Source organism: Podarcis raffonei, chromosome 3 (assembly GCF_027172205.1).
Source record: "Podarcis raffonei isolate rPodRaf1 chromosome 3, rPodRaf1.pri, whole genome shotgun sequence".
NCBI classification, from domain to species: Eukaryota; Metazoa; Chordata; class Lepidosauria; order Squamata; family Lacertidae; genus Podarcis; species Podarcis raffonei.
In genome coordinates, this window is record NC_070604.1 from 63547580 (window position 1) to 63563329 (window position 15750).

General features: G+C 41.4%; 1 protein-coding gene across 1 annotated transcript; it reads right to left on the reverse strand.

Moving 5' to 3' along the window:
• Positions 1-3656: 3656 nt before the first annotated feature.
• LOC128410582 (p53 apoptosis effector related to PMP-22-like) lies at positions 3657-14190 on the reverse strand. Its single transcript, XM_053382031.1, has 3 exons — positions 13831-14190; positions 6115-6258; positions 3657-4145 (listed from the first exon to the last, which is right to left on the reverse strand). Exons 1-3 carry the CDS (start codon positions 14042-14044, stop codon positions 3922-3924), a joined length of 582 nt encoding a protein of 193 aa, XP_053238006.1. The 5' UTR covers positions 14045-14190; the 3' UTR covers positions 3657-3921.
• Positions 14191-15750: the final 1560 nt, after the last annotated feature.

Genomic DNA, 15750 nt, shown 5'->3' on the forward strand with positions numbered 1-15750 from the left:
TTCCAGCATGCCATTGGGTGATTTGCAATGGCATGTGAAAATAATGTCTCCACAATTGCATCAGGCTTTACTCAGTTGTCTTGGGTGCAAACTGACTTTTGCTTGAAGTCACCACACCCTCTGTGATGGTGAGAATAGGCCATCTGTAATCCACAGCCACTGCCTGTGTTCTAATTATCTTGTCAATAACACCAACCCTCTGCTTTTTTTAAAAAAAAATTAAAACATTTCCCCATTTTATTAGCATAATATAACTTTTATAATTTTAAAACACTTCATTTATTTACAAATGCATACCGAAATTATTCTTTAAAAAGTCAAAAGATATTTTATTTATTTTAAATTACCGTATTTTTTGCTCTATAAGACTCACTTTTTCCCTCCTAAAAAGTAAGGGGAAATGTGTGTGTGTGTTATGGAGCGAATGCAGGCTGCGCAGCTATCACAGAAGCCAGAACAGCAAGAGGGATTGCTGATTTCACTGTGCAGCAATCCCTCTTGCTGTTCTGGCTTCTGAGATTCAGAATATTTTTTTTATTGTTTTACTCCTCCAAAAACTAGGTGCGTCTTGTGGTCTGGTGCGTCTTATAGAGCGAAAAATACGGTATGTTAACCTTTCTCTGCATAACCAATGCAAGGCATGCATGTCATTTTCTAATGAAACACTCCCATTTTAATTTATCAAAACTGTTTATTCAACTGAAGTCCGTATGATACAAAAGCCTGATCATTTAGTACAATTATTAAAAACAGACTTACTACTCTAAAACATCTGAACATAAGCCATTAAGCAAAATAACAAATTATGTCTCCTAAAAATATCCCTAGTCTATACAAACCAAAATCATCCCACCCCTACAGATTTAGGACACATTTTGTTGAATTTAAAACATTTGTTCCTACTGAGGGTAGATTGTAGGGCATGAAGACTGGTCTCCATAAAAAAACAGGACAATAACTGCTGTAGCAACTGAGGGGTACAAAAAGGAGTTGTTTAAATCTTGCTATCCCATGGCAAATGGAAGGCTGACTCTACTTAATAAAAGCTACATGTCCTGTTTAAGTCTTATAATTAAAAACAACAAAAGAGTTTGCAAGTGTAAGGCGTGCACTAATACTAAACTCCCTCTTCATTTCATTGATCATGTTAGGAGGTGCTCCAGATACGATTTTATCAAACAACTTCAGCACAACTTCCAAGGCATGCAAATGTAAATCCTCTACTGAAAAGGACCAACGTTTTAAGAGCTGACTCAAAACATCCATTTAAGTATGTGCCTGAGAAGGAGAAAACCCCATGGCATGCTTAAGCGCCATTTCAACTGGTGACATAATGCTACTACTATGTGCATGAACACCCATTGACTAATTATTAGCCTGGATTTATCTTTGGAGATACCTTCGCTAACCAATACTCAAGGAAATGTCGTGTTCTAGACCAATCCTCCAGATGCTCTTGGACTGTAACCCCCCCTCAGCACCCGCCAGCATGGCAAAGGGTCAGGAATGATGGGAGATGGGAGTCCACAACATCCAGAAGGCACCAGGTTGAGAAAGACTGTACCAAAAGATGGGTTTGGCCTTTGGAAGTGAAAGCACACTGCTGACTTACCATGGGCGGAACCAGGCGGAAATTAAAAGGAGCCATTCTTTGTCATCACCTATCAAATTCCACTTTTAAGAACTGTGTAAGTTCTTAAAAGTGACAAGCAGTATCCAATGCTGCAGTTCCACTACTGCAACATATTTCTATAATGGCATGGAATTTCCTCCTCTGTCCCCTCCAGAAGAGGACACTCCAGAAAAGATTTTGAGAACAAACAGGGGAAGGAGCCAGCAGAACTAAGCATGCAGAGCACTGAATACAGACTTCTGCAAGAGTTACTCAAAAAAGATAGCATGACTGTTACCATTTGACTGTTCATGTAATGAGTCTTACCTTCCTTAAGCTTTCTCCCTTAAAAAAAAACACAACCCACTCATTTTTTGTCTATTTAGATGTTTTGCAAAGTTTGACAATGAGTACAAGCATTTATTTAAAAAACAGCAAATATTTCAAACTTTTAAAGAAACTTTTGTATTCTTTGGTTGTGTGTTGCTATGTTTTGTGATTTAATATATGTACTGTGAGACAGCAATCACATTTCAGAGTCATTAAAACTGTTGCATTAGTTTTTTCTTGAGAACTTATTTTGCTTTACCAACCTTTATTAAGCAAATTATTCAACAGTGGATGGATTTGTTTGGACAATGAGAATTATAAAATACATCAAACAGTCATGTCTGAAGTTATAAATCGCAATATACAACATTTCTGCAAATACAAAAACCCCTGTAAAAAGGTATAAAACTGATATTTGATCTTCCAAACTCTTCTTAGTAATATACTTTAAATCATGATGGCTGTCATGATAAACATAGGTTTTATACATTTACAAAATATTTTAAGTATATGAAAGTATACACATATTCCAATCAAGGTTTCCAGTCATAATAACCTTTTAAAAAAATATTGTTTTCAAAATAGTACCACTTCAATCCTGTCCATCACTGCATATAGCATTTAAAATCTGGACACTTTGAAAACCTAAAAATATTTATCATCATACAAGTTACAGAACCCAAACTGAAACACTTTTAAGTCCCACTAATTTTAGTTTGGTAACCCCAGGTTGCAATTCTATTGTCAGTAACTCAATGGGCTTACTTCAGAGTAAAGAGTTATAGGATTGTACTGCCAAGCACATGCTTATCTCTCCTAGATGTGATCAAATATGGAGGAGCATCCCCATAGATTTAAAAACCTGCAATATACTATCTCACTGCTTGATAATTGCCCATCTTATCTCTTATTGTGTGATTGTGGCTAACTTTGTAAATCCAGCTTTTAGACATCTCTGGGAAAGCTACAGTTCTCATTTCATGGATATGGTATCCCTCTTGTGGTTTTTCTGCCCTAGGGACTTTGGAGGGTAAGACTGGAAGCTGGGCACACATTTTTTATTACTACTACCATTACTTCTGCTAGAGCACGTTACTTTTTGCAATTTATTTGTATCAAAAATGGTATTTCAAAACGCGTATAAAATGTCTACCGGGAGGTCCATTTAGCAAGGATAAAATTCTATCAGATATTGGGGGTTGGGACAGAAATGCAGCTCTAAAGCTTTCTTCCACCCTCAATTCACAACTGAGAAATGTAAAACGTACAAAATATTTGACAGTGTTTGGAGATTGATTGACATGGGGTGGGAGGAGATTTATGTAATTAATTTGAAAACCTACAGAATGCCAGTATGCATTATACTTGTGCATATAAAATGTTGCAATCCTTGTACTTGAATTTACTGTGGAGTAAGTAGTAAATATTTGAGCTCAGTAGTCATATTGGCCGCAAGCCTCACTGAAACTTTGCTTAGCTTAAAAGAGTGTGTGCTAAATGTATAAATATTTATTCTGCACTTTTCCAAAGCATTCTCATAGACACTATCTTGCTGTAACTGCTTTTAGTTTTTTCTAAAATTCACATCAGACTGACATTACTGGATAAGGATCCTGCAAACCTAGACTCTAAGGGTTGTGCTGGTCTTAAAGTGTAAAAGGAATTTACTCAGTAAAATATCAAAACATAGAATCAAGCCACACAGAGACACATCTTACTTTCTTTTGAGGTTATTAAAAGGAAACTTGTATTAACCATCAAAATACAATTTATTCTGTCTTCCATGTAAAAACAGCAGCTGCCAGATCTGAAAATGGATACAAGACTAAAAATGAACTATGAAATTTGGATTAATCATTAGAACAAAGCTAGGAATTCTATGTCAAATGAAAACAGGGCAATATAAGCATGCTCTTTCCCACAAGCCAGAAACGATATAGTTTTCTTTACTGGAAGCGATCTTTTCTACTAACTCCATATCAAACACGTTCGCCACTGCTGTAGATGGGGTAGGGTTTGATGTTGCCCAGGACTTCATCTTCCCAGTTGGGGAGGCAGCAGAAAAAGAAGGCACAGCCTATCGCAATCACAGTGCTTGCCCAACCAAAGCCATAAGCCCAGCTGAACATGTTGCTTCCTGTCAATGGAATGTCCTCCACAAACATCACTGGATAGATGACCAGGCCTATAATTTGGAAAGCAGCTGAATGGGAAAAAAGCGAAGAAAAACAAATTAGGAGTTAAATTAATAACCTTTTGTCCTGAGCAACTTATTTGGAGCTAACTGTATTCTTGTTAAATGTTTCATCAGTTACTACAATTACAGACTGGTTGCAGCACCCTCACGCTGGGCGTTCCAGAATCATTAACTCTGTGTTATTTCTGAGTAGATGAAATAAAGAGTGTTCAACTCAGTACTTGCCTTGCAAACTGGACACACTTAGCTTATCAACACCACAGACTCAAAGTGGTTTTAGCAGTCATTCCCCCTTCCAAGAGAAGCTGGGAAATTGTTTGGGTTTTGTAACAGAGCATTCTTAGCACCTCAATACTACAGTTCCCAGGATTCTTTGCAGGATACTAGGAACTGGTATGGGTTTGCAGTGTCAATAAGTTTCCACAGTAGTGCCTGAAGTTCCTAGCAGTCGTGGAAATTCTTCACATAACTGGGAATTTATCCACACACAAAAACCCTGTATGTTGCAGTATAAAAAGGAAGAAGAAATGATGGGGGTTTACAAAATCAGGAAAATGTGTCAGCTGCCTCCACTTGAGGGTGCTGCATCTCAAGCAATGTCATGTAATGTACATGCATTTCCTGCTTTAGGAACACAGTGCATTCCCTGAAACTTGTTGGTTAGGAGAGCATTCTAATAATAATAATAATAAATTATTTATATCCCGCCCTCCCCAGCCGAAGCTGGGCTCAGGGTGGCTAACAACAATCAAAATAATCCAACATTCTAAAAACATTCATTATAAAATTAATTAAAATCAAATTAAAATCAAATTGAAGCAAACCATTAAGCAAAATTCTGTGCAGATTGCCAGAGGAGGGGGTCAGGCTATATAATGTGTCCATGATTTCCATTCGCATAGCGAGTCAACAATGTGCATTGATTACTATGGGGAAATTTCTAATACACTCCTGACACCAGGAATCTTGCACATAGCAAGGTTTGGGTACTAATTCCTTGTGTTCAGATAAGTGAATTTCGCATAGCGAGCGTTCCTAAAGCAGGACCTGTGTTTAAGGACGCTAGCAGCGGCTTCAGCCTGGCATGCAAGTCATCCTGTGAACACGCATGTCTTGAGTCACCTCAACACTAATACCTTAAAACACATATAAGACGTATCTGCCACTGAAAATCAAGATAATTTAGTTCCTGGAAACAACAACATTTGACTGCTAAAGTACATAATGGTCTAGTTTGGCTGTAACAGTAAGAAATGGTTTATTAACGCATGCGTGAGCCTTGGGTTTATCTATTCACCCTCCTGCTTGCTCCTCCAGGCCAAAGATCAGAAACTTTTACTTTCAGTTTCAAGTAAGCACAGTTAAACATTTGCATCCAAGGCATTTAGTTAAAGCAGCCACTATGTTTTTCAGGCAGATGCCTTTTCTGTAACTAGTCCTAGGCAGCGTGTGAATCTGCAGTGAAAACAAGTTACAAAAATTATCTCTGCTGCTACTTCTGCAATTGCAGCAATCACAGAAACTGTAGCATTATGTACCTGTGTAGCAGTTGTTCACAGTCTTTATTGGCGGTTGGTCAAGATGGATTTGGTGCGGGGGAAGTAGTTCCTATTTCCCCCAACATGGAAAATGGCTCTCATACAGAGGAGCTCTATAGGTCAGAATCTGAGACTAGCAGAGGTTGTAAGTCAAAATTAACATAAATGTTGGTGGGAGTTCAGTGCCTTAAAACGTGTGTGTGTGTGCGCGCGCGTGTGTGTGTGCTGTTACAAATCTCAGATATGCATCCCTAAATATTACAACCTTGATTACTTCCGGACTAACACAAGCATAGTCACTACTGATTAGTTTTTGAAATGAAAACAAAGTTTTCTCTAGGACCAAGAAGATTCTGGAAAATAAATCTAAGGAAAGTCACATTGTATTCAGTGTAAGCCCATTGTTTAAAAGCGCTTTCTCTTAGCTGCAGTCTTACCAACGACGAAGAGCAAACCTCCAATGCCTCGAACAAAGTTGAACCGTAGAATATCAATGGAAAAGGCAATGACTGCTAGGCAGAAACAGATGCAGAGGATGACAAAGCCAACAAGATATGTAGCAGCAGAAGCTCTTCCCCAACCTATGATTTAAAATAAGGGGAGAAAAAGAGAGGCTATTATATACATACACACACACACATATGAATTTAGAGCTTAGTGATGCATGCAGAGCACATATTTCACATTTTGCAAAATTTGAATGCAGCTGCAAGGTAACACAACAGTGACTGGAACGCACATGATTTTTTTAGAGAAGGAGGACACGAATCCTGTTGGATTTATATACAAGCAGCAACCATTTTGTGTGGGGGCTCCATTCTTGACCCCCATGTGCATCGGCAGCGGATGCAAAAGCCTGCCCCACCCCATTTTTAGGCCACTTCTGGGTCAGCAGCAATGAGCGTGTGCGTGACCACACGTCAATCAGACACCTGTAAAATGGTTGCTGCCTGTCTATAGCCCAGAATCCTGTTTCTTCACAGTGACCAACCTATGGAAAGGCCACAAGCAGGACATAATGGCAACAGCCCTCTTGCACCATCGCCCTCCTGCAGCAACTGGTATTCAGATTCGCTTTGATCACACTGCCTCCGATCAAAGAGATAGCATGCTGTCATCATTACTCATAGCCTTATCCTCCATCAGCATCATATCATTATCATACATTATGTTGCTTCTCTGGGCCCTGCTCAACTATCTAGCTGCATCCAGTGTTGCATATACCCTGTCTAAGACAGCCAGATATTGAGAAAAAGGGTGGCTTAGCTGTGCTTTAAGCTGGTAATGTGAACACAGCCTAAGAGTGTGAGACAATGGATTTACATGACACTGGAGGCCAGTGGTAATAACATATTCTATCATTTTATCAAAAGGTATCAAGAGAAGGAATGTATGGATTCAGTAATAACGTGGTAGCCAAAAAACCTTAACTGCATTGAAAGTCCCAGATTTGAAGCTGTTCAGTTTTAATGAGACAGAAAATGCACAAGTCAAGAAATGAGACTAGATCCAGCAGCTTGCTTAAATTAGAGCTGCAAGCTTTAATACAGGCCTTCATGTGCACTGAAGAGTACAATTCTGTGCCCATGTATTTAGAAGCAAGTTCCACAGATAAAGTTAAGTGCTGTACCAACATACCAAATATTCCTTCCAATGTAACTTGAAAGTTTCTTGCTCGTGGATTGTGTCCTTTTATTGCTTATTGTTGAGTTAGACACCAGAATAATTGATGACTAGTCTGTTAATTGGCCCTTGTCAGTTTTCATTCAGCCAGGGGCTTTAATTACCAATCTGAAGCACTAAGTTTGCTCTTAACATTTTTATATATTGGGAAACAGCTGACAGGTTCTAGGAGCCACAGGTGAGGCTGGGGGGCCAAAGATGGACAAACTACCCCAGAAAGAGCACCCCAGCCATATGTACACCTCCTCCCCTAACACCACATGCACCCTATCTAAATGTAGAGGGCACAAAAAAGGTTGTATAATGCCCAGCTTACACATAATGCAACACCACAGTTTAGCATTATGTCTGAACCCTAAAGTGTTGTTAATCTGACATGCATTTAATAAGGACAAGCCAACTTCATAAACAACGGTTTGAAGTTGGCTTGTTTCCACTAGCCATAGTTAAAATTAACTGCAGTTTGTCCAGGTTTGGATATCACAACAAGCTGCAGTTAGCCAAAACTGGAAGTGAAAGCTTCCAAAACCCTCACAAAGGTGTGCCAGAGGAAGAGAAGGTAGCATTCAAGCCCAGTACTCACTCCTATTACGCTAAACCATGTGTTATTATTACATATGGATTATTATTGTTATCTATATACTGCTTACTGCCAAAATAGGCTTCTAAGGATGGCACAGGAGAGCAGATCTTAGCTTGTGTTGCGCATTTCTGTTTACACATCTTTAAAGGCATACCGCTTAATTGCATTTGTCCCAAATTGTCTCTAAGGATGATTAACCATTAACCATTGTTAAATCTAGAAGAGAAAGATAGAAACTAAAAAGAGCTAGAGAGAGGAAGTGACTGATCCCACTGGGATCCCACCAGTTTCAGTGCTTTAACCATGACCATCAGCTTGAGCAGTCCTTAAATAATCCTGCGTTCTTCCTGCTGTGTCTCAGAATTAAATCAGACGCAAGGGTGAGTAACAGGCAATTATTTAATAAATAAAAGGACAAAAGTGGGTTCGGCTATGTAGGTCTACGATGAATCCACTGATTAGAACAGTTTATAGCTATAAAGATGCTTCACACACAGTAATTCAGGAAACTCTTAATTATAAAGCTTCTTTGTACCTCAAATGATTATGAATGCTGTGTCTGTAAGTTTGTGGTCCTGGGGAGATTGGAAAAGCTAATATGAAAACACCCAAGCAGTTGGGCTTGTTAAACTTTGATCCTGATCATAATTGTTACAGTGATGGCGCAACAGTAATAATAGACATAATTATTATCATTCCAGCGAGCAAGCCACTGCTAAAATCTCTATGTCTATTCAGGGCTCAGTCATTTATTTTTATATGATCACATGCCTTTGCCTCTGTACATTTTCCCTACCCTTCTTCGGCTTGAATAACCCTCTTCAGGCAGCATCACGCTTCACTGGAAACTCAATACGTCAGGCAGGAGTGGGGCTGTGCTGAATTGCCCCATGCCGCATCATGTCACCTACAAACTCCCCTGCCTGTGCCTCACATACACTCGTGGTCACATGGGTGGCATGGAAGCCTCCAAGTATTCAGCTGCACATGAGAAAGCCGTCTCCCAGCAGAGATCGCCACAGAAATGACTACCTGGCACAGGGCCTTCTCAGCCCTGCTCCTCTTCATGTGCTGAGTTTACATAAGAGTATAATGCCTGAATAGGCGAGTGCTAACCAGGGTTAACATTATGGTTCTACTCCTTCCTAATCATGGTTTGCTAACCAAACTAGTTAAGAGGGGATACAGTGGTACCTCGGGTTACAGACGCTTCAGGTTACAGACTCCGCTAACCCAGAAACAGTACCTTGGGTTAAGAACTTTGCTTCAGGATGAGAACAGAAATCGCATGGCAGTGGCACGGTGGCAGCTGGAGGCCCCAGTAGCTAAAGTGGTACCTCAGGTTAAGAACAGTTTCAGGTTAAGAATGGACCTCCAGAATGAATTAAGTTCTTAACCCAAGGTACCACTGTACTCTTAAGTATTAACTGTGATTAATATTGTTGACATAATGCTTAACCACAGTTTAGAGTTGCTCTGCCCAGCTGCAAGGGAAACAATAGCTATATATATATATATATATATTCTATTGATGGGAGTTAATTTTGAGGGGGAAATACAGCTATACAGGAGAAGAAACTTGCCCGGTTTCTTCCCCATTTCTGTATTCCACGCAAGAAGCTTCCTTGGGCTGTGTTTTCAGTACAAAAAAAGAAAACTTGGGGAAAGAGATTCATTATTCCAAAGTTAAGTCTAATTTGGTTCTCAGACAAATCTGAATTAAGACGCTGGCAATTTAGAAATCATTACAAGCAGAGGTTCCCTCCCATCCCTTCATATGGAGGGTGTGGCTCTTTTCCATACCCTCTGCAACACTCAAAACCAGCAAGTACAAGCTTGATCATGAAGCTGCAGCCAAGGACGGTTTGTATCAACAAGTATTCTTTCTTGAAGTTAAGCTTCTTTATACTTGGGAAGGGTGGGGAAGAAGCACTAGCAGAGAAGGAGTTCAACCAGAAATCTCTCACACCACCATCATTTTGTGCAACTGCTTCACACGGCATTCGTTGCCATATTTTAACAAAGAAAACATAATGACAAGCAGCAGATTTTTGTGGCAATCTTACAAACTAACTTGTTTATTCTGACAAGTCAATCTTAGTGAGTAGAGAGATTTGACTCCCATCCAGTTCCAATGAATTTGAAGCACACCACCCTTATTTGGAAAGCAGTATTTCTAAAAATCTACACATGGTCTCAGTCGGTACATAATAGATATGCTGAGGGAAATGACCTGAGAATACGTACCAATCTCTCTAAAGATCCAATCTACCTGGCTGGCGCAACAGCCTAACTTCTTCATTTCATAGCAGCTACCTGTCATGTTTTAAGCATCTCACTATGCATGGTAGGAACTGCTCCCCACCCCATAGTTTTCCCTACCTAGAAAATGGAAGATATTTCCAGTCTACTCTAGGTTACAGTAGACTGGAAATATCTTCCAGTTCTCACCATTTACTTCCACCTTCCTGACCTGTTGAAAGGTGCCAACGCAACATATTTCCTATGAAAAATTATCAGCTTCCTTGCTAGCAAGTTGTGTTTTGGGGGCTATCTACTTTAAAGAGTAAAAACTGGATCACATGCAATTCCGCTTTCAATACTCTTTGTGCCTGTAAAGGTTACACTGCTTTATTTCTAGTCAGTGAATATACTGTAACTTCTTGGTTAAATCTGGCAACTTTTTAAATCACAAATCTTCTGGTTTATTTTTGTTCCACTTTTGTTACACTATAGCCCCGCTGGATAGCAATAATGTGGTAGTTTGTGGGGACACATCACAGAACAAATCTACCAGTAATGTACTACTATCATGCCAAGAACATGTTGCAATGCCAAGAACATGTTGCAGAACACACCCACAATAAAACACCAATCTGGAGGGCCCAGGGTAAATTGGGATGGCAGGAGAATGGGAAAATCTAGTCTGGTTGTAGCATAATAGCAGCTGGACATCTTCACACATGCCTCTAATAATGTATATGAAAGACTCTAAAAATGTCTTTCTTTAGAAAAGAAGCAAGTTAAGATGATACTTATCCAGCATCATCAAAAAATTTATTTTTATTTTTAAAAAAAACTTATTTAATATTCAAACTGTAAGCTCCCTATAAAAGGTTCCAACCCAGAACAGTTTTTTAAGCATGAGTGAAAAAGTGCCTCAAGATACGTTTAGGTACAGCTTGCAACTTAAAATAAACGAGGCTCTAATACAAATAAGCTGCTGCAATTAAATCTGCAGTAGTCTGCTTGAGCAGATGGGTTATGGCACACTGTAAAGGCAAAGTGCAGCTGTGACCATTTTTAACTTAGCAACAAAACAGCACAATAGGAGCGGTCTTATCTATGCTTCTCTAGCACTGATATGGTTGCTTGTCTATAACCGTCAACTGTGTACAGAGAGCCAACAAGTACCGTATTTTTCGCTCTATAACACGCACTCGACCATAACACGCACGTTGTTTTTAGAGGAGGAAAATCTGTAGGCATGCCACCCGTAGGCACTCCCTCCATAACACGCACAGACATTTCCCCTTACTTTTTAGGAGGAAAAAAGTGAGTGTTATGGTGCAAAAAATACGGTATATAGTTTGCACATCCCTAAGGAGAGTTCTGACCTTCATCTGAACATGTTTAGGGTGGGGCCAGGCTTGCCACTCCCCATGAGTGTCAGTAAGGAGGCAGTTGCTGTGAAAGATGATTCCAGAGTTAATTTAAAAAACAAAGTCTCTAGTCCTTCTACAACCCAAGATAAGATGAAAAACATGGAGGCGGGATTATGGCCATTATTATTATTACCACCCTGCCCATCTGGCTGGGTTTTCCCGGCCACTCTAGGCGGCTTACAGAATATATAAAACATAATAAAGCATCAAGCATTAAAAATTTCCTGATACAGGACTGCCTTCAGGTGTCTTCTAAAAGTTGTATAGTTCTTTATCTCCTTGACGTCTGAAGCGAGGGCACCCCCTTCAGTGTTTTTAAGCAATGAATGAAGTCATGAAAAGGAGTTCTGTTTCCTGATGTTCATTGTTAAAGCTTTTTCTGTCTTGCCTGGTGAATATGTGCCCCTCAGACAACAATTCAGAAATCCAGGATAGCTGTGACTTGGCAGTAGTGTTCTTACACAAAAACAAATTGTGAAGACAATTCATGATCTTTCTAACTCAGCTTTCTATATAAGAGATTTCTAAAACGGGCTTTCCACCCCACACCCCACTACTGAATTTGTAAAGCATTTTAAAATGTCCACTAAAAGCAATTTAAAATGTATCTGCCAATGCAGGAAAAAGTCCATCGTTATTATACCCATATTTGCAGGGAGGAATTGTATGGCTCGGAATAGGGGTCATGGCAGCCTTGTAAAACACCCCAGTGTTGTTATGTCCTTTTTGTTGCTGGCGTGGGGAGTTCCCTTTTACCTAGTTTCCTGGCATGCTTCCCCCTCTCACACCCTCCAAGAGAAGTGCAGCAGTAACACAACTAAGGGACCATTTTCTGTTTTCACTCCATTATAAGGATTGACACCTTCCCCCGAACTTCTCCCACAGCAGCCATTTTCAATGGGCGGAAGGTAAAATTGTGTAAGGATCCTGTTTTTAAGGGCCACACTAAGTAGCAATAAGGTTTCTCTGTTCCTAAAATCCAAGTGCTCACTGTTATATTAGTTCCTGGGCACCATACAACACCCCCTCCCAATAACGTATTACAAAGACTGCAAAATCTGGATTTGTTTTGTTTTAGTTTAGCTGAACTTCTTGCATGACTTCTTCTATGCCCCCAATTTGAAGAATCAGAAACAGCTCTGCAGAGTCTGGCATTCAAAGAAGAAAGTCTCATAGGGCCTCCATTAATCACACATATACTTGGATCGTGGCCTATGTATACGGCTGACATTTACTGCATTATACCCAAAGGAATAACTGTTACCTACTATTTGTGCCTATTCTGCTGACAGAATGCAGCTTGTCTTTACTGAATGCTAAATTTTATATTTTTCCAAGACTAATTAGCATGTTCACAGCCAACATATAAAAATTCTGAACGTTTTTACATGCTTTGAAAGAGTAATATACTACTTTGTGAGAAAGTGTTGATTTTAGAGCAGAAGTAAACCTGTATATGGAAAGTCACGTTCCAAAATTATTCCAACAGGTCGAGCCACCAAGCAACTCAGAAGCTGCCATGCGAGGATCCCTGTCACACAACGGACATCTTGTGCACTTCAAACAAGCAGGCAACAATGCCGCTGGTCAAGTCTTCTCAAAATTAAAGAAAATAGCATTTGATAGGGTGAAGGGTGTGGCCTCATCCAAGGCCCTTTGAAATGAAGAGAATGATCGTACAAGTCACTGGCATAATTGAATAATGTCCTCTTCTTTTGTTGAAGTCTAGTTCTCATTACACATCAAAACAGTTAACTGAGCAATCTGAGCGCATGCAAGGCGTTGCTTTTTTAATACTTATCCCTGCCTCTCCCGCAGGTCCTAGCAGTTTTTCTTAGTCTTTCCTCTCCCTGTTGCCTAATTCAATGCCAGCCCAGCCCTATTCTGCCTCCCAGGCTCACCAAGTCCCAAACTTTCTTCTACCGGGATCGGATAGTTTTAGTTTTAGTTAACAGCCACAAATATGCCAACGCTTCTCACAACTCTCACAAGGCCCAGATACGAATCGCATTTCCTTAACAGCAGGCAACGTTAGCAAATGCATCCTGGGCCTCTTACCGGTGCATTTTCAGGCACCAGTTTAGCCACTTAGGCCAGAACTGATGATTTAGATTCCGCCCCCTTTCCCCCTCCCCAGTTATTTTAATGCCTGGTTGTGCATGGATGGGTCCAGTCCCTGTGAAGCCCATAACCAGCCCATGCTCCCGATTTCGGATACTCACTATAATCCATCAGGGATCTGCACTCCCAGTTCAAATCATTTTCGTTCGCTTTCATGCAGTCCGACCAGAGAGAGGCTTTGCGCACGTAAGGCTGTTCGGCGGACTCGAGCCACCCCCTGCCAGACAAGGCGATGATGCCCAGGATGATAGCTAAGCCCAAGAGAAGGGGCAGGAGCCACCGGCACCTCCAGCAGGCCAAGCCGCAGCGAACCATGTTGGGCAGAAGAGTGGGAAAAGCGGAGAGGAGGAGAAGATCCCTTGGACTGGGCCGGTGCGCGCGCGCGAGGCCGCTTTTAGGAGCTGGGCGCCTTTTAATCTCCGCGCAGGGAGGAGAGAGCCGCGCCTAGATTCCAGGCACCGAGGAGAGAAGGGGCAGCGGCAGCAACCTGTTGAGCCAGAGAGAAACTTGGCTGGTAAACAAACCTGGCTTCCAAGTACACTCCCAGGTTTAACCCTTCGCTGGCAAGCACCACGGGGCGTGTTGGCTGAGGCGCAGCACGGCGAATGTTGTTCGAGGGGAGGAGATTCGAACTCGCTGCCAAAGCGCTGGTCTTGGTTTGAGGCAGGGGACACCGCCTGGCGGATACACACGGCAGCAGGCCCATTCCGGAAGTAAGGCCCGCGGAAAAGCGCACTCTTTTCCTGGAGAAGCACTCCGTTTGCAACCAATATTGACTTCCAGGTAAATGTCACAGAATCATAGAATTGTAGAGTTGGAAGGGACCATCTAGTCCAGTAGTTCCCAACCTTTTTTTGGCCATGCCCCACCTAAGTATCTCTAAAATCCTGATGTGCCCCCGCCCTGACATATTCAAAAAGTGATCTCCTATTCATGTGGAGGAAGCCTAAAAGGCCATTAACTGTTAATAACTTATTCTCGAATTGCCCCCCCCCTTAGAAATCATATTGCCCCCGCCCCACATTGGGAACCACGGATCTTGTCCAACCAGTGGCGTAGTGTGGGTTGTCAGCACCCGGGGCAAGGCAAGTAATTTGCGCCCCCTAACCCGTGGATTTGCGCCCCCTAACCCGTGGATTTGCCCTAACCCCAGATGTTGCGCCCGGTGCGGCCGGCCCCGCCTGCACCCCCCACGCTACGCCACTGTGTCCAACCCACTGCAATGCAAGAATCTTTCACCCAACCCGGGGCTTGAACTCACAACCCTGAGATGCTAAGAGTTTCCTGCTGCACTGACTGAACTATCCTTCCTTAAAAGCAAGCTGCATACAGTCGTACCTCGGAAGTTGAACAGAATCCATTCCAGAAGTCAGTTTGACTTCCAAAATGTTTGACTTCCAAAGCACAGCTTCTGATTGGCTGCAGGAAGTTCCTGCAGTGAATCGGAAGCTGCAGAAGCCCCTTCAGACATTTGGTTCCAGAAAGAACATTCAAAACCCGGAACACTCCCAGTTTTTGATCATCCAGGTGCCAAAACGTTTGATTCCCAAGGCGTTCAGGAGCCGAGGTACGACTGTATAACCTTTCTCCCAATCTCCTTGTGAATCATTTCATAAATATATGTTCCCCAAGTATACTCATTATTTGAATGGTCCGTATTTCTTAAGCAGTATTGGACTTTTTTGGTCCTGCCTTCTAGGAGTATTGGGGTTGCTTTCATGTGGCTTCCTTGTACCATACATTTTGATATATTTGTCAGAGCATGTAAGGTTGAAGGTGAACAGCCCACGGTGCAAGCTGTGCATCAGGCAGGCAGAGCAAAGGCAGCATCCCCCTTCCCCCACCATTAACAAATCTCTCAGACAGCTTTTGGTAATCTCTCCATCTTTAGTACATTCCTAACCCATGTAGTCACCTTTTCAGCCTGGACTACCCAGCCCATACTCCCTAACCTTTAAAAGGTTTTGGCCTTCCCCCAACCTGGTGCCTTTGATATGTTTTTGGATTACAACTCCAGCCAC